Raw genomic sequence first — 19,097 nt, 5'->3', positions numbered from 1 at the left:
AATGCCTAGGGTGAGGGTTAGGCCTCAGGTTTGGGTTTTGAAAACCACAAAGCCCAGGGCTCCAGGCGGGGACTTTTCCCCGGGTCCCCCCCCCCCGGGGGGGAAAAAAAAAAAAAAAAAAAAAAAAAAAAAAAAAAAAAAAAAAAAAAAAAAAAGAAAAGAATAAAAAAGCCTAAGTGCCTGCCAGGGCAGGATGGGGCAGAGGGCTGTGAACAAAAGCTGCTTGCAGCTCGCAGAAGCAGAAGTCTAAAGGGCTCGGCACAGCCGCAGCACGTGTGCCGAACGCCCCCTCAGCTCAGGGCCAGCTTGTCAGCAGATCCCCGGGGCTCCGCGTCCTCCGTGCCCAGCGAGCCGTCGCCATCGCTCCGGCAGGAGGAGGACACCGGGTTCCTTGTGGCGGAGCTCCGCAATCCGGCGGCGATGTCGGCTTCCCAGAGAGCGGCGCCGCGATTCGCTGCGCTCCGTCTCCAGGATACACCGGGCCCTGGCAACGCGGAGCGCAGCCCGGCTGGGCGGGAGGCGGCCTCCTAAGGCGGGTCAGCGCGGGATTAGGCGGCTGCTTTGCTAAATCCTCCCACCCGCACTAAGAGTGGGCCAGCAGCAGGCCGGTCCTGCCACGAGGCGAATGCCCTGCTGGGCCGGGCCGGCCCTGCCCAGGGAGGGCAGAGCGAGCAACAGGTGCGGGCTCCCGGCCAGGGTGGGAGCGCAGGCCTGCCTCTGCCCCGAGCCGCAGCTCTGCTGGGCCCTGCCGCTCCTTCGCTTCCTGGCAGCATCCTGGAGCCAGGGAGTCTAAAGGACTTGGCTCCCTCTGCCAGTGTCTCCTGAGTCACTGCAAATCTCCAAATCTCTGCAATCAGAAAACCTCTATTCAGCTCTGCAGAGCCCTGAATGTGCTTTTGCAGTTTAGCTTTTGCTGCTGGACTGCAAAGTTCACTGAGCACCAAGCTGGCCTGCCTTGGGTGCGCTCACAGATGCCCCAGCTGAGCATATCTCCCACCCGTGTTGGGTCAGGAACAGAGGGAAAAGGCACTCCTCCTTGGAAGGATCAGGGATAGACCATGGAGAGCACCCAGCACAGGCCCAGGACTGCACCTTGGGAATAATGCTGCCACTCAGAGAAAGAAGTGAGCACATCCAGCCTCAGAGGCCTGGACACACACAAAGCCCTGCTGCAGTCCCACAAATTGCTCTGTGACCAAGGCTTCAGGGAATGAGCTATTCAAGAACCCCCCAGTCTAACATCAGATAAAACAGAAAACAAAAGACATGCCTTCATTTTTCATCAAAATCAAGTCCACTGAAGGCCTTTCATTTCCTCTAGCCAGCAAAGCAGAGCTCACCTCTTACTCCACAGCCAGCAGCAATTCCTTCCCAGGAGAGGAGGAGGAGGACTCAGAATTCAAATCCTTCATTGACAGGAGGCAGCTTCACATCTTCCAGTTCTCACTTACACCACACATTCCCCCTCGTGAAACTGAGGGATACAAATCCAGCAACGCTGATACCAAAATGGGCTCAATCCAGACCTTGGATTTAGGGCTGGGTGAGACTGGAGCTGTGTGTGGAGCTGCAGATGGAGGATGGAGCTATCCAAGAGGATGACTCTGCACTTTGCACAGAAGTTTCCAACATGGCCACAACACATTCCTAGGAGCAGGAACCAGAACACAAGGTTGTCCCCCTTAAACACCCCAACTGCTGAACACCTCTGATAGCCTCCATCTCTGGGAAGGGCCATGTGGGAGCAGCCACACAACGTGGGTACAAATGGAACACTCTCAGCTTCTCCCACAACTGAGAAACAAACTAACAAAAAAGCTGGGTTTTTTCAGGTGTCAGTACATCAGTGCCTGTAATGTTTCTTGGAGATCTGTACATCTCCTAGAAAACAGCAGGTAAGATATTTAAATAGGGAAAGGGTTAAGAGTTATGGGTACTGGTACTTTAATTTTGGAGGTTTTTTTCCCCCGAATTGCACCAGCCTCAGCAGGGGCTATACAGAAAGGGCAGCCAAAACTTCCATTGTCTGTAATGTTTAAGATAGCTGTCTTTCTTAGGCATAATAAAATCAAATCAATAATTATTTCAGTTTCTTGTTTCTGAACACAAAGATCTTGCAAACCTCCTTGTCTTTAGCCTATATGTAGAAAAAGGAGAATGATGTGTAGGATGAGATCTTGTGCTCTCAGTGCAACTTCAGGACCTGTAGGAAAACCCCAAAAACAGAGCAAACTGCTGCGATCCACAGGCTGCCCAAGCTCACCGTGCTTGAGCTTTTGGTCTGCAGTGACTGATAACCAGCTTTAGAGCTGATAAGCTTTAAAAAACTATTTCTCCCTGCCATGTGCACAGCAGCAGAACAGTTCAAAGGTTGCAGACTTCAATTTACTGAAAGTTCTTTGAGTCTACAGTTGACTCGCATCACTGCATTGTTTAACTCCTGGGCATTCTGCAAACCTTGTCTGCCTTTGAAGGCTTTTTTGCCTGATTGAGTTTGGACATAAGCCACCAAGCAGGATTTGGGTGGGATGTAGATCTTCAGGAGGAGCTAATTATGGTGAATGGAGAGCGTGATCACACCCACTTCTCCAAAACCTGCACAGCAACTACTATCTTCTGTAAGCACACAGTTACACTGAAAAGAAATGGATAAACTCCAGAGATTCAACAAGGTTGGCAGAGCTACACTGTTGGTATTGCAGGAACACAGGGTAGTTTCTAAAATCCATGATGGAATTCTCCACTAGTCTCCTGGAATCTTTGCCACTTATGAACATGCTAAAACATTTGGAGGTGAAAGCACAGAAAATTTGGCTGAAGACATCTGAAAGGGGAAAGCAGTTCACTTCTTGGACACTGCTTTGAGCCCCCCTGGAAAAAGAAGTCCAGGGGAAACTGATGGCAGAAAGAAATTGCAGGGGGCAAAAAAAGTACAAAATTGTAGTGGAAGGTACATTTTCATCCAACTCTGTGGTGTCTAAGAAACTCCCCAAGCCCCTGCTATGTTCCTTTGCTCTTCTGATGTGCAGAGCCAAGTGCCCCCTGCACTGCATTGCCTGGGCACAAATAACATATTTGCCTCATGTACATCTCGGAGCATTGCACAATTAATGCTAAGTGGCACTCACCCTTCTGACCCCTCAGTGAAGAGAAACTGGACAAGGACAAAAGCTGCAGAGTGACTCCAGCTGTGACCTGGCTTTTGTTTCCACCCCCACGCAGTGAATCCCCTCACAAGGTCTGGGGCAGAGGCTCTGCATGGGGGAGTCACTCCCATGGTAACTCCAAGTGTTTGCACTGGGGGGGCTCTTCAGCTACTGCTGCACTCTGCTAAACATCATGTGGCATTTTTCCATCATGGAAATAAAGCCTCATTCTTATTCCTCACTGATCAGACATGCTTCTGTGGTAGGTGGCACCAGCAAGAGATGAAATAAGCTGGAAGTTTTACCTCGTGGCTTGTAATACAGCAGGGTTCACTTTGTGTAACTATCACTGAGGGAGCATATTTCAAATAATTGTTGCACAATCTCCACTGGAATCTAATTTGCAATTGTAATAATTTCCTTTGAAATTATTATAAATTCCTCGTTCTTCTAAGAGCCATCCTCAGCCAGGACTGCACCTTGGGAATAATGCTGCCACTCAAAGAGAGTAAGAAGTGAGCACATCCAGCCTCAAAGGCCTGGACACACACAAAGCCCTGCTGCAGTCCCACAAGCTGCTCAGTGACCAAGCTATTCAAGAACCCCCCAGTCTAATATCAGATAAAATAGAAAACAAAAGACATGCCTTCATTTCTCATCAAAATGATACTAAATGTTTAGGACTACTAAATAGTCCTTATTCATCACCATGCAGCACACAAGGCCTAAGCTTTTGAAGACTGTTTTAGGTGTGGTTTTTAGGAGGCCAGGAGTACACAGGCAAACCCACTGCCTACCAGTGAAAAGGGGATTTCAATATTGTAACAGCTGAACTGGGAACTGCAAGGCACACACACATAAATGTGAAGAAATAAGAACTGCAGTAAGCAGCACAGGTGTATCAGCAGAACAGGGATAAATAAGTGAGCAGACAAGCAGTGAAGCTGGGTCCTCATGCTGGGAAAGCAAAGAGCTCGTGTCCCACAGCAAGGCCACCAAGAGCAGTGCTATGGGGGACCAGCCCCACCTTCAGCACCTTTCTCCTCTCTCCTGGTGAGCAGATTTGGAAAGCAAAGCTCCAAGTAGAACACTGCATACCATGCTGGAGCATGTTTCCAGGACTTCCTATTCTTGGCTTGTCACAAATAGGAATGTGCTTGCTACAAGTACAAGAACAACACAATTCATCTCCTCTTAAAGGCAAGGATACATTAGTATTGTAGGCACTGATAAACCAGGCTCTGAATATCCATAGACAGAAAAAGAGCTCTTACTGGGTCATTTATCAACACTCTGCCTCCAACAAGGTGAAAAGGATATTATCTAAATGTTAACAAAGACAGAAGTGCTAGAACTGGGCCTGGATTGGGCCCAGCTGACACACAGACAGCTCCTGCCCCAGCTGCTTGCTCATGGACACACCAGGCAGGCAGCTCCAGGGTTTGCTGGCTCTGTGTGTGCAAATCACAGCACATGTGAACTCCTTTACAAGTTTCACTATGGTACTCGTAAAGAGGATACCTTCTGGGGAAGCTTTCCTCTCTCTTGTTGCACCACTGAAGGCCCAGACACAAATGTGAATTCCCCTGTCCCTCTGGGTGCCATCACTGGCTGTTGGAATGCTGGGCAGAGGAAGAGAACACATTCAGCACTTCCAGAAACATTTAATGTTGCAACAGCCACATTCACCTGGGTCCACATGACTGGATTTTTTCCCCCTTCAACTTCTCTTTGACATAAAAATCACCTAATTATTACTGCCCTTTGCATTATACAGAGCTATTGAAGAACTTGCCAGGGAAGAAGCTTCTGTTGATTTTTATTTTTTAATTGGGTGATAAAAATACTTCTATGTATAACACTGGTGTGATGAACCGTTTCAAATGCATCTTCTAAAAAAGAATCCAGGATGAGTGGATGTTCAGTGGATGACAGCTCAGCAGCTGAAAAGACTGACAATGAAATTGTGAGAGGGGCAAGCATTTGTACCTGCAAATCATTCCAAGGAAACCAAATTTTCTTAACTCCCACAATTACACTTTTCCCAACATCCAAACTAAGCAACTCTCAACCCTGCTATGCATTGAGCTAACTCTCAGTTACACTGCAGATAACACCTCCCAAAAGGACAGCATTCCTTTTGAGCCAGGGCCAGAAAACATCCGAATAAGTGTAGCTTTTTCAGCTGCATATGATCATGTACTTCTAAAATGGAAAACAGTCTGTCAGAGTTTGCTTTGAATTTTTACAGTGTGTAACACAGTGTTACTAGAGCACAGTTACTCCCACTGCATCTTTCTCTAGCTCTGCATGGTTTAAGCCCACTCAGCTTTTACAGCCACTACTTCCCTGGGCAGATTCCTCAGGCAGTGCTGCCAAAACTTTACAAGCTGTTCTTGTGCTCGACTACCACGACTCACGAGATAACTCTGAATGGAAAGAAAATGGCCCTGATCATCTCCTTATGGAGTGCATAGATTAAGGCATGACCCCACTGGGAGACTGCAAGAAAAGCAGCCATCCAGACTGGCCACCCCTGACTTAATTAGAAGTCTGACTTAGTAATTAAAAATTAAAAAAAAAAAAAAAAGAGAGAAGAGAAAGAGACAATCTGCTTAGCAACCAGTCTTTTGCTTTCAGACATTACTAAATCTAGAAATCTTCCAAATTCTCCTAAAGCAAGTTTTATTTTCAAGAGTAGCAACAGCAACTGTTCACATGTTTGAAGCATCTGGGAATTACCAGCATGACCTGCAGCTCCAGTGCCAAGGGAAGGTGGCAGAGAAGAGAACACATCCCACACCTCACCTGGGAGCAGAGGCGAGCTCCAGGGTGTGCTGGGCTGGAGCTGGGCATGCTTTTGGGATTTTGGGATGGCAGGAGAGGGATACAGACAGCAATGGCCTGGGAAACAAAAGCAAGCATGTTAGGATAGATGTGGCAGAACAAGGAACAAGCAGGGAGAAGCAAATACAGGCTGGCACAGCCCATGCAGTGGCCTAGGAAGGTGGATATTTTCAGTACAAATTTGACACAGAACAAAGGATATTGTAATAAAGATGCTCTAAAATAAACACAGACTGAATGGGGTTTGTAGTAAGGCAGGTAGAAAGAAGGGAAATGCTTGGAGACCAGCAAGATTAAGAGCCTGAATGCAATATCTAGAAAGGGGTCAGAATAGAAATGACCACACCACTCTTGTTACAGGGCAGAGGAACAGACATGCTGGCAATGACATTCTAGTGACTGAGAGGGGAGGTGTTTGGGCTCCTGAAATTACTTGAATGCTTTTTGGTTTTGTGGTGTCATGGTTTTGAGCTGAAAATTTGACAGCCATGGATAACAGAATAACAGGGAATGGCCATTTGGGCACTATGTGGGCTGGAAGAGAGAATAAGGGAAAAACATTCAGAGAAATACCCCTAGAAAAGTCAAGGAAACAGGAGAGGAAACAGGTACAGGTGAGTTGTGGGACCTGAAGCAGGTGAGGTCAGAGGAAGCTGCATGAAGCCAGTGAAATAGATAAAGTGGATGAGAAGGGGATGAATCACAGGACAAGGTGAGTGACAAGGTGAATATGGGAACATGAAGTAGAGGAAGATGCCTATGTACAAAGCTGGAAAAGCATTAACAGACAATCCCTGTAAGAGTTTCTACAAGAGGTGGCTGGAGAGGGGAGAGGGAACACAGCCAAGCTTTATTTTTCTGGTGGTTTCTAGACCACTAGTCCCCCTTCTTTCTGGCTGTACAGTGGTTTATAAGAAAGCAATGTAGTTTTGGGCTGTCTCAGATATTCTGTTGAGCCCACAGCATTCCTTTACCTGCCACCTTTAAAATAATGCATTTAGTTACAGAGCAGTGTTCTGACCCTTCTCTTACTGCTCAGCATCCTCACCTCTTACAGAATATACCAATCTTGTAGTGACAGAGAACAGGAAAACTGCTTTCAAGTGTCAGGTCTCTAAAGTTCAAAACCAGAAAAACTGTTTCCAAGTGATAGGTCTCCAAAGTTCTTCCAGGCTGGTCTGTAGTAATGTTAATTTGGGAGTCCTCCTTCATTGCCTTCTGATGTGACTATAGGAGCCACAGGAGGGCTGGAGAGAAGAATAAGCTCCACAGATGAGAACAAGTTCCATAAGAATGAGAAAAGCCGTAAGAGAATAAAGACATACATAGGCTGTGTATAAGAATCAGCCTAGGCATTCCTATGTCTTACATGACAAAAAAGCAGGGCAGAAATTTTACTTGGTCAAGCAGCCTTCTGAGGTGATATCTCCCCTGGTACCTCTGTTTTAGCCAGAAGGCTGAAAAAAATGCAACAGAACAATACACCCTGAAGATCAAACCTTGATGGGCTGTGCTCCAAAAACTTCCCCCAAAATTAGGAAGAATCTAAGACACAGCTCAGAAGCAAACCTGGTGAGTGGTTGTTAAGATAATCAGAGAGGTGAGCATGGGTTATCAAGCCCCAGTAGTAAATGAACAAGGTGCCCCTCTGCCTTACTAGCAAAGCATGCACTAGGGACAGAGGAATGTGGAAAAAACAGGGCATTCATCTGTATTGGATATCTCACACACCCTGCCTTCGTTTCATAAAACCTGTTGACACAGAGACCTGCCAGCAGCGAGTCAGTGGAACAGCCAGAAACAGGATCTTCTCTAGAGATCACAGATAACATCAGCTGGAAGGAGAACTGAAAAAAACAATCCCCACAGCACCTTTCTAGGTCACTGTTCCCCGTAATCCAAAACTTGAAGGAAGAAGCTGAGCTCGATGTCCCCTGAGGCCTGGGGACAGCCTGACCAGGGGCACAGGAGGTGTGTGGGACAGCCCCACTGCTGGGGACAAAGGCTGCTCTGTTCCCTGCCCTTGGAGCCTTCCCGGTGGGAGCAACGGGGTCACTGCAGGAACATTTCCTCCTTTTGCTGCAAGGGGAGAATGAGTGACCTGGCTCTCCCAGAGCACCCAGGAGGGCTGGTCCCAAGTGCCCCAGAGAGAGGGGGAGCCTTCCCACGAGCCTCAGGAGGAGCAGGGCTGGCATTTGAGCAGCTTGGTTATTGTTGTTGATCTTTCTGTTTTCATCAGAGTGGGAAAATCAAGCTGCAAGGAATATGGCAGTGCCTTGACTCTGTTAAACCATGGCCAAACTTTTTGCTAACTCAGCCCCTAACTTACCAAGTGTAGGACAAGGGGCCTTTGTCCCCTACTTGATGGGGAAGATCTCTTGAGGGATTAACAGTGCTCTTTGAAGGGTCAAAAGAGTCAGGAGGGATTTTATTTTTCCACCACTGGGATCAATTGTCTTCGGAGAATTAGGAAAATTCTTTGCAGAGAAAAGCTGCTCCAAATCAGTATTTGGAGAAGAGAACAAATCCAAGAAATGTTCTGATATCAAAACCTTGCTGAGGAACCTGAGACAAGTATGGTATAAAATGAGAGATATTCACTTCCCTGTCTCCATGCAAACACTTAAGCCTGGAATAGCCTCTGCAATAAACTCTACTCTACCCAGCATTCCTACTCTCTCACATTCCTTCTTTATCCCCTGCTCTCAGTAAATCTTTGTACTCCAATATCCACTTGCTTATTGCTCTGTTATCCATCCCAGGTGTTTCTTGAACTGCTAAACTGGAGTATGGACATCCCCAAACCTATTTTTAAAATAAAGACATTGGCAGAGCAAATTGTAACACCAAGATTCTGCAAAACAGACTTGTCTTTGCACACTGTCAGGCTCCTGTTTCAAGCAGTGGTTACAGCAGTTTATTACACTTCTGAACCAAAATCTTTGTAGGGCTGCAAATATCACAGTGCTTCTAATGCTCTTCCTCCCATAAAACAGCACTGGAGAGTTAGGTACCAAACCAAGATCCCTAAAAGCCAAACAAGGAGCTCCTGAGGATAGGGTAAATTCCTTCTTTGTATCAGAGAGAGGGCAGGTTTGAAAGATTTCCACTTTACACAGGGATGGTGAAATCACTCCCCTTCACCTGCACAGTTCCTTGGTTTCATTGCACAGACCCTGATTAGGTGCAGGTGAGAACCCTCAGCAGGTAGAACCACGAGGACCTCGAGGGGTTAGAGCCTGCCTTGCCCCGTGGGAGGATCTGAAGGTCTCAGTGGCACTGTGTTAAATGACCCTCAGGAGCTGAAAGTGGCAGGCAGGAAGCCAAGACCTTCTGCAGCACAGCCCTTATCCCTACAGGACACAGTGCTACGGGTTAAAGGAGGCCTTTTAAAGGGATGCCAAAGCATTTATCTGTAGGATAGAGACCTCTTGTAAACACATCATATTGTCTTTAAGTGGTGGGGAACATCAAACAGAGCTCTGGGAATCCATGGACATGCTGGATGAAATACAGGCAGTCTTTGAGGTGATTTGCCACAAGTTACTTCAGGAGTTAAAACATTCTTGGATCATTTTTTTTACCAAAGGGAATACTATTTGTGGAGCCAAGCCCCTCTTCACACCCCAGTAACTGGGAACAGATTTAATGCAGACAAACCCCAGACATTTTATGAAGTCCCCTAATACACACAAGAGATCATTAACAAGCGTTAACAGAAGCTGTTAGTCTTTACAATCTAATAGCTGGCAGGGCTGATGTAAGAGCTCCAAATCCACCACACTGTCTCCAATTATCTCCTCTGAGTGACGTATTTTGCTGTTTTACAGCCGGGGGTGAAAGTTTGGGCAGCACCTCCCACTCTTCAAACACGTCTGTGTGCAAGTGGGGCACACCTGTGCCCACAAAGAGGTGAAAGCCAGAGGCTGCCTCTCCTGTTCTGCTGCTCCAGCTCGGCTCCTGGAAGCAGGAGTTGGATTCCCTGAGAGACTGAGCCCATACCCACTCACAGAATTCACAGAATCACAGAATGACCAGGTTGGAAGAGACCTTCAAGATCATCGAGTCCAACCCAGCCCCAACCCCTCAACTAAAGCCTGGCCCCCAGTGCCACATCCAGTCTGTTTTTAAACACATGGTAACTCCAGCACCTCCCTGGGCAGATCATTCCAGAACTTTATCACTCTTTCAGTGAAAAACTTTTTCCTAATATCCAACCTATATTTCCCTTGGTACAGCTTGAGACTGTGTCCTGGTTCTGTCAGTTGCTGCTTGGTGAAAGAGGGCCATTCCCTAATGCACCTGCAGCACTGTCCCACCACAGAGATTTGGTTTGGGAGTTAGAACTCTAACATCCCCCCATTATTCTTACTCCAAAAACCAAGCTAAGCCTGGAGGGTTTTTATTTGTTCCTAATGTGTATCAGATTAATTGGGCTGTTCAGAGAAAGCATGATCCAGCAAAAAAGACAAATACTTTCTAGAAATGCTTCTGTGTGGATTGAACTCCTGGTGGAGTCTATGCTACAGACCCATGGTAGGGGAGCCACCTGCCCTCATCTCCCATGGCTGAGAACAAGCATTTGGATGGATAAGGATTCACTGCATGACTGCAGCTGTGAAAGACATCCCATTTCTCCCACCTTTTCAAAAAGTCCCAACATTTACTCTCAAGATAGCCTTTCCTCAGTGCTGAGTGACCCACACTGGCTTCCATCACATTCTCTGCATCTTCAGCCTCTGAGGGAGGATCCCTTGCTCAGGGGATGCCCAAGTCCCAGTGCTGAGGAGGACGTGAGAAAATGGCTCAGAGCAGCCCCAGCTGCTCATGGTAGAAGGCAGAAATATGGCTCTGGAAACCCCTGGGAGCACTTAGCTACTGATCCTGGTGTTTGATGAGACATAATTGCCATAGAGTATTTGAATGTACTGATTTCCTTTAAATGCATTGCAAAAAGCTCTCTAAAACAATCCTCAAAGTCTTCAGACCAGAAAACTCTAAAAACTAAATCCACCAGGCAGTAAAAGAAGTCACAATTCTGACTCCATACTCTGAACACTCACATTTAAGCCCTACACAAAATTACACAAGCACATGGGACCAAAAACCAGGATCCAGTAAAGATTTATGTCAGCAGGGGAACATTATTTCTTGTCCTTGACAGCACTGAGCTTTATATTGTATCCTGCAAATAAATCATATCTGCTGCTTCTGGAGCACAGCTGTCAGCCTTGGCTGCAGGAATACATGGGGCACAAAAGCAGGAATTTGGTCCTCCAGAAGGGAAAAAAACCCAAAAAAAACAACTCAATGGGTGCTGCAGGTGTCTGTTAACTGGTTTCTGTTTGCTTTAGCAATATACTCACATTAATGTACAAAAGTGATAATAGATCTCCCAGATTACACAAGAATGTTATATATTGCTTCCATATGATCAATTGTTCTGTTTTCAGTCTGGAAATCTGTGGTGACCACAGATTTTGCAATCTATTCTGCACTCTTTTAAAGAAAAGGAATGGCAATATTTTGTGGCACTATTTTAAAATGTTTCTGTCTTATGAAATTTGCCTTCATATAGCACACAAGAGATTTCTATTAATTAGAATGAAGATAAATGAAGTGAAAAAGGCTATGAAGGATATTATTCATATTTAGCAAAATAAAAATCAGTTGTTCTGATTTCATCTGTATTAACATTTTATGAGTTTGGGGGTTTCATTTGGTTTTGCTGGTTTGTTTTGTTTTTTTACTTTAAAAAACCCCAACAGTTCATAAGTGTGTCTTGTTTAAAATTGACTGGTCTGGGAGAAGCACTGGGTGAACCCAGCACAGACCAAAGAGCCCAGCACCAGTGTAATGTCTGAGAGACTCAGTAAGATGAGAGTACTGCCACAGTGTCTGCTGCCCTGGCTGCATGGCAGATGCCACCTTGGACACTTTTCTGGATTAATTACTTTGTTAAATCAGAAACATATATGATGGAACCAATTAGCTTAATGGCGTCTTGTCAACAACCATGGGTTAGCTCAAACATCTGTAGGGCACTATGATGTTGTCACTTTAAAACACAAGGCAGCAGTGGCTACGTGTCTTAGATAAAATCCTGGCCTGCTGAAGCAATGAATTGTGCCTTTTCACGTACCAAATTCCAAACTTATCAGGCACAGAGCCATAAGAGATAAGGGAAAAATTGGGAGTTTTGCTGTTATTTTCTGAAGACTTAGAGCTCTGCTTTCACAAGATGGGCACGGTGCTGTTCATGGAGGGCTGCAAGGGCTGTGCTGAAAACTGCAATTGTATTTCTTGCAAAGCACAGAGCTGCACGAGCCCTTCCCACAGCAGGACACAACAAACCCTCAGACACCTCAGATGTTACCAAGCAAAAGATGTCCAAGCTTCCTCACCCAGGCCAATTACTTAGTGGGGAAAACTAGACAGCTTTTCATCACCATGGTCACTCCAGAGCCAGGTTTTTATGTGCCTAATCCCTCCTGTTCTCCGCTTCACACTGCCTGTAACACATTTAATGAAGCTTGAAGCTGGATCTCTGCTATACATAACATTTACAAAGAACTGGAAGGACAGAATCACAATGTATTTGTAGTACAGATTTTTCTCTTGCTGCATTTTCACCCAATGATACCCTGGACACAATAAAATACAAGGACAGGGTCTTTATGTGGAGCAAACACAAAGTAAACTCTACCAAGTACAATCTAAACACAAAAATCTCTTTTCCTGATCAAGAAAGCATTTGAAAGAATGTCAAACAGATGCCCCAAGAAAATTACTTCCCCTGCCTCTTTTCTCATCCCAAACCCTGATTATTACTTTTTGATTGATTTTTTTTGGCTCTTACACACTCTCATGCTGATCTTCTTAGGTGGGCTCTATACAATCTTCCCAGCTTTCTTTCATCTCTAGTGTTCTTGCCAATAAATTATTCTAGTTTTATGAAAGATTTCTTTTTTATTTCATAATTATTTTCTCTTGATCCAAAATGAACTAAAACTCAGTGGTTGGGTGTTTTGTTCTTTAATGCAACACTTGGTCTGCCAACAGCCTTGAAAATGTATTTCAGCCTTCTCTGTTTATTTGAAAGCTGTTTCTTCCAAGAAGGCTAAGAATAATGTGGTTACCATAGTTTCCTTATTCACAACCAATAAAATGCAACTTGGAATACAATAAAAGAAAGCTGAGACTACTCACAAAATGTGACTGAATGAGTGAACACTGAAATCTTCACCCTACATCACTCCTAGCACTATGGAAAACACTCAGGTCTAATCAATAGCCACCTTTTGGTCCAGCAGGGAAGATGAGGATAAGCCTGTCCAACTATCAGCTATCTGAGATATTTCAATTCCAGCACTGAAGATGTCTGCTGCTTTGGAATTCCCATCTCACAGATTCAGTGTTTCACTGCAGAGATTTTGTACTTTTCTGTAATCTCTTGTTCTGGGAAGCTTTGCTGAGGCTCACTGGAACCAAGTGATGGATTAATTACTGCTAGGAACAAGTTGACAAAGTAAATAACTCAACTGTTTGTTCTTACAGTTTTGTTGGCTCCTGAACAGGCAAGATTCTAGGGAACAAGCCAAAAATAATCTTTTTTCTTTCAAGTCAACTGGCCAACAAAACCCCACATATGCTTCATAGATTATACTAATTACCCCTGCTTTGGACACATCCATTTGCTTTCCTGATTACAAGTGATGGGATTTTACTCTAATGAAATGAACTTTTAAGAAATGAAAGAAAAGCAATTTTTCTCAATAATAATGAATAAAGAAAGAACCACCACGTGCATGATGGTGAGACCTGCTGGCAAGTTTATTTTTTTTCTGATTTTAAAAGGGAAGGGAAGGGAAGGGAAGGGAAGGGAAGGTACAGAAGATGTCCTGTTTAATGCAAGCACCTGAGTGGGAGGGAAGCAGAATCCTCCTCCCACAGACTCAGTGCATGCTTTGGGACTGACCCCTCTGGTGCCTGGGACTCTCATAAACACACCAGGTAAATAAGGAAGAACACAACTCAAGATTTTCTGCTGTTCTGCTCATGTTTTCTTGCCAGTAACACCAGCCCAATATCGCTGAGTTTAAGTTAAAAAGCTCCGACCATGGTTTGATAACCCCTGGATGTAAGCAATAGGAAAAGAAAATGAAGCAACTCCCTTCCTTAGCCAGGGCTGTAGGTGGGGATTCTGAGCAGTGGGAGCAGGAGAACTGCTGGAAGAGCATTTGCTGTTGTTGTTTTTGAAGAAAAGCTGTTACCCTCACTGTGCAGCTTTCTGGAGCTTTCTCAGACCCCAGAAGCACCATCAGTGGGTGTATCAAACACACACACTGAGAGCCACGTAGTTTCAGTTATAGCTTAGCACAAGAAAACATAACACTTCTTTCATCCCTGCTTCTCATCTTGGGAAGGTCATGTGTAGGTAACAGAGCAGAGGAAAGAGAGAAAAAGGTGTAGGAGTTCAAGAGATCACTCATGTGGTGAACATGCTCCCCTCTTTCAAGTTCACCTCACAGAAGAAGCATTCTGTGTGTAGCAGGATGCCAGCTCTAATGCACAGGATAAAAACCAGTACTTTTTCAGGCAAAACATCTTAGATCTGTTAGTGTAGTGCTCATGGCATTGCTTAAACCAAATAGTATGTTTTTAACCTGCTGAGGTCAGCTTAATCAGGATCAGCACTATAAAAGAAAAGAGCTAAAAACAGTGACTAAAAAGACAGGTGTTGCATTAAGGTAGAAAAATTATTAAAAAAAGGCCTCATAAAATCAGGCCTACTCTGTTTAATTGATAGCTAGCCTGTAATTTCTTCTAAGCAAAGCTAGCACTTTACAAATTCCCATGTGAAAGCAATCCTTGGGGAAGGGAAGGGAAGGGAAGGGAAGGGAAGGGAAGGGAAGGGAAGGGAAGGTACAGAAGATGTCCTGTTTAATGCAAGCACCTGAGTGGGAGGGAAGCAGAATCCTCCTCCCACAGACTCAGTGCATGCTTTGGGACTGACCCCTCTGGTGCCTGGGACTCTCATAAACACACCAGGTAAATATGGAAGAACACAACTCAAGATTTTCTGCTGTTCTGCTCATGTTTTCTTGCCAGTAACACCAGCCCAATATCGCTGAGTTTAAGTTAAAAAGCTCCGACCATGGTTTGATAACCCCTGGATGTAAGCAATAGGAAAAGAAAATGAAGCAACTCCCTTCCTTAGCCAGGGCTGTAGGTGGGGATTCTGAGCAGTGGGAGCAGGAGAACTGCTGGAAGAGCATTTGCTGTTGTTGTTTTTGAAGAAAAGCTGTTACCCTCACTGTGCAGCTTTCTGGAGCTTTCTCAGACCCCAGAAGCACCATCAGTGGGTGTATCAAACACACACACTGAGAGCCACGTAGTTTCAGTTATAGCTTAGCACAAGAAAACATAACACTTCTTTCATCCCTGCTTCTCATCTTGGGAAGGTCATGTGTAGGTAACAGAGCAGAGGAAAGAGAGAAAAAGGTGTAGGAGTTCAAGAGATCACTCATGTGGTGAACATGCTCCCCTCTTTCAAGTTCACCTCACAGAAGAAGCATTCTGTGTGTAGCAGGATGCCAGCTCTAATGCACAGGATAAAAACCAGTACTTTTTCAGGCAAAACATCTTAGATCTGTTAGTGTAGTGCTCATGGCATTGCTTAAACCAAATAGTATGTTTTTAACCTGCTGAGGTCAGCTTAATCAGGATCAGCACTATAAAAGAAAAGAGCTAAAAACAGTGACTAAAAAGACAGGTGTTGCATTAAGGTAGAAAAATTATTAAAAAAAGGCCTCATAAAATCAGGCCTACTCTGTTTAATTGATAGCTAGCCTGTAATTTCTTCTAAGCAAAGCTAGCACTTTACAAATTCCCATGTGAAAGCAATCCTTGTGTGAGCAGTTCCTTAACACAATCTATTCCTAGGTGAAAAACAGCTAGCACCTACATAAACATTAAATCTATCCCATGAGAACCAGTGAAGAAAACATGTGAAGTATTTAAGAGTAGAGAGATTTGATAGACAAGTAAAATACCTTTTACTAACCAATTAAGTAATTAGCAAGAAAGCTACTAACCAATTAGAGTCACACACAAGGTCTGTAACACTGTATAAAAAGGAGTGAATATGTGAATAAAGAATGGGCTTTTTCCACCATGAAGAAATTGGAGTCCTGTGTGATTCATTTCAATAGGCAGGACTTTCACATCCCCAGAGTGAATATACTGGGGAACAGGAAGAAACAGCAAAGGCCAAACTGTATCAAACTTTGCACCCTCCTTACCTATGACTAAAGAAACAGGTAGGCCAGGGATTTTTTTAACATTTCCATTATGCCTTCAGTACAACACACTCCAAGTCTGAACTTGTTCATTAATGTTTTTAACAAGTTCATTAGTGCTTTTAAACTTCTCCATCAAAAACACCCGAGAGGAGAGTTCCTGTGGTTCTGGATTACCTTGGGGACAGCATCCTGATGGACAGCCCAGCCCCTGCTGTCACCTGGCTGCAAATGGTGCCCACAGTAAATGACATTTAAAGCCCCATCTGCTGTGCCATGACCAGCTTGGCTGTGGTTCCAGAGCCAGAACCAGCACCAGCAGCCTGGCTGTGGTTAGGCAGAAGCAGCACCAGCAGCCTGGCTGTGGTTCCAGAGCCAGAACCAGCACCAGCAGCTTGGTTGTGGTTCCAGAGCCAGCACCAGCAAAAGCAGCTTGGCTGTGGTTTCAGAGCCAGAGCCAGCACCAGCAGCCTGGCTGTGGTTCCAGAGCCAGAACCAGCACCAGCAGCTTGGTTGTGGTTCCAGAAGCAGAACCACCAGCCTCGCTGTGGTTCCAGAGCCAGAAGCTTGGCTGTGGTTCCAGAAGCAGCACCAGCAGCCTGGCTGTGGTTCCAGAAGCAGAACCAGAACCAGCAGCCTGGCTGTGGTTCCAGGGCCAGGAGCTTGGCTCTGATCCCAGAAGCAGCAGCACCAGCAGGCTGGCTGTGTCCCAGAACCAGAACCAGCAGGCTGGCTGTGTCCTCGAAGCAGCACCAGCAGCCTGGCTGTGGGTCCAGGGCCAGGAGCTTGGCTCTGATCCCAGAAGCAGCAGCACCAGCAGGCTGGCTGTGTCCCAGAAGCAGCAGCACCCTGCCCCACGCTGGCAGGGCCAGCAGCAGCACACACACCTCGTTGATGGCCAGCTGCTCGCCGCCGCCCCCGGGGTGGCCGTAGCGGTGGTTGGAGCTGCGGAACTCCTCGTACAGATCCTCCTCGCTCCCCACATCGTCCGTCAGGGCTGTCTTGTCCAGGCCTCCATCAGTGATCACTGCAAAAGCAAAATGCACACATTGGCACACAGCACAGCATTTAAAAAAAAAAAAAAATCAATAATAAAAAGTATTTCTTCACATCACCCTATATATAAAACCAATTTTTTAAATATAGCACTTCTAAAATTTCATCTACATTTAATTTTATTTCTCTTGAATTACCACAAAAAGTATTTTTCATTTACAAAAACAAAACATAACCTATTATTCCATCAAACATTAAAAATAATGCATATAATTGTAAAGAACTTACATTATCAACTACTAATATTAAAATAATTACCCATATAAAACACACAGAAAAAAATCCTTTATCCATAAATATAAATCAAAATAAAAAAATAACTTTAAACCTTAAAACTTAAAAAAAAAACAAAACAGAATGGCAGCTCACTGGGGCAAGGAGCACCGTAATGCAGCATAAAGGGAAAAAAGACAAGGAAATTAGAGGCAATTTTGGGTCAGAATTCCATCCTCATGCATGCCTATTCTTCAGAGAATTTTTGTCCACTCATGTTTTACCCCCCTAAATGATTGTGTCTTTCTCTAGACCAGAAAATATGATTTTAAAAAATTGACAACTGCTGCACATTGCAAAGGAAAGAACAAACAAGAATAGCAAAACAATGTCTGAAAAAAGGCACAGGGTAACGATGACACAAATGTGATTTTATTAGGACCTGGCTGTGGTGACAGGAAACTGGACTAAGTAACAAGCAGCTCATGCCTGCCGCTTCATACCTTGAGGGTTATGATTTACCAAATCCTATCAGGTCAAAGGAAATCTCAGCCTGTGGGAAAAACCTTCACCTTCCTCTTTGTCCACACACTTATTTGAGAATCCTTTTTGATGCCTAAAAGGGTGTTTGCTCCAAAATGATCCAATATTACCACAGGAAGGCCATTATGCTCAGCACAGCCCCCAGCAAGCCACAGATAATGGAGGGTTCACAGTCTGCAGCTACAACAAACACTGAAATCTCAAATCTGAGAAAAATAAAAATTACTCCTTGCACAGAAGAAAGTGTCACTTCATCTGTTTCATGGGCAGGATCTTTTTCCTAAAGTCTCCTTGAGGGAGTAGCAAATAGCCTACAGTGCCATGTAGTGTCATTCACCCCATCCCTGTACTGGTTACTGAACATGAACCTTCTGTTCTCCAATCTGTGAAAAATGGCAGTGATTAAAGAAACCAATTGCTGACATATTCATCTGGATTAGCAACTGCTAGGGCAACAGTTTCCATGACAAAGCAGTGGGCTTGACAAAGATTCCTGTGCATGAAGCAAGCACCTACACAGACATGGTGCAGAGAACAGCTGATGTGAATTGTAATTTTAGTAAATGGATTGACATGGCTACAGGAGTAAAACTGAATGAAAACACAGAGATTACTATCAGCACACCTGGCAACAGTCTTGGCTGTGCAAGTCACATGATGTGACCCTCCAAATTTTTGCAAAACAGGTGAAAAAAATCTTTTGAGCTTGACCTTGTAGAGCTTTAATAGGGAGAGACTCACAAACCTGGTCTTGAGCCCTCCTTTGCCTTCATAATGCAAGTGCATCTTATGCACCTAATTGTGCCATTGGGTCAAAAAAGCACCCCATGATTTATTAGCTTATTAATTACCTAAAACCAAATCTGCACCACATTAGCACTGAATGAAGTGCTGACAGAGGTTCCAGCCAGACCTGCAGAGTTTGTCCTCATCAACACTTTCAGTACATGGGGTGGTTTGTTAAGGCTGCACCACCTGATCTCTGCTATTG

The 19,097-nt window shown here is 44.8% G+C and overlaps 1 protein-coding gene across 1 annotated transcript in view; it reads right to left on the bottom strand.

The window, feature by feature from the left end:
- Nucleotides 1–19,097, bottom strand: part of ARHGEF4 (Rho guanine nucleotide exchange factor 4) — a 104,588-nt gene that overhangs the window by 30,464 nt on the left and 55,027 nt on the right. Inside the window, exon 2 of the mRNA XM_041416334.1 lies at nt 17,182–17,321. Within this exon, the coding sequence (XP_041272268.1) occupies nt 17,182–17,321 (140 nt within the window). The remainder of the gene's footprint in view (nt 1–17,181; nt 17,322–19,097) is intronic.

This window comes from Onychostruthus taczanowskii, unplaced genomic scaffold (assembly GCF_017590055.1).
Source record: "Onychostruthus taczanowskii isolate IOZ18803 unplaced genomic scaffold, ASM1759005v1 scaffold51, whole genome shotgun sequence".
NCBI classification, from domain to species: Eukaryota; Metazoa; Chordata; class Aves; order Passeriformes; family Passeridae; genus Onychostruthus; species Onychostruthus taczanowskii.
Note: the sequence above shows the minus strand (reverse complement) of the source record. Positions and strands in the feature narration are given on the sequence as shown.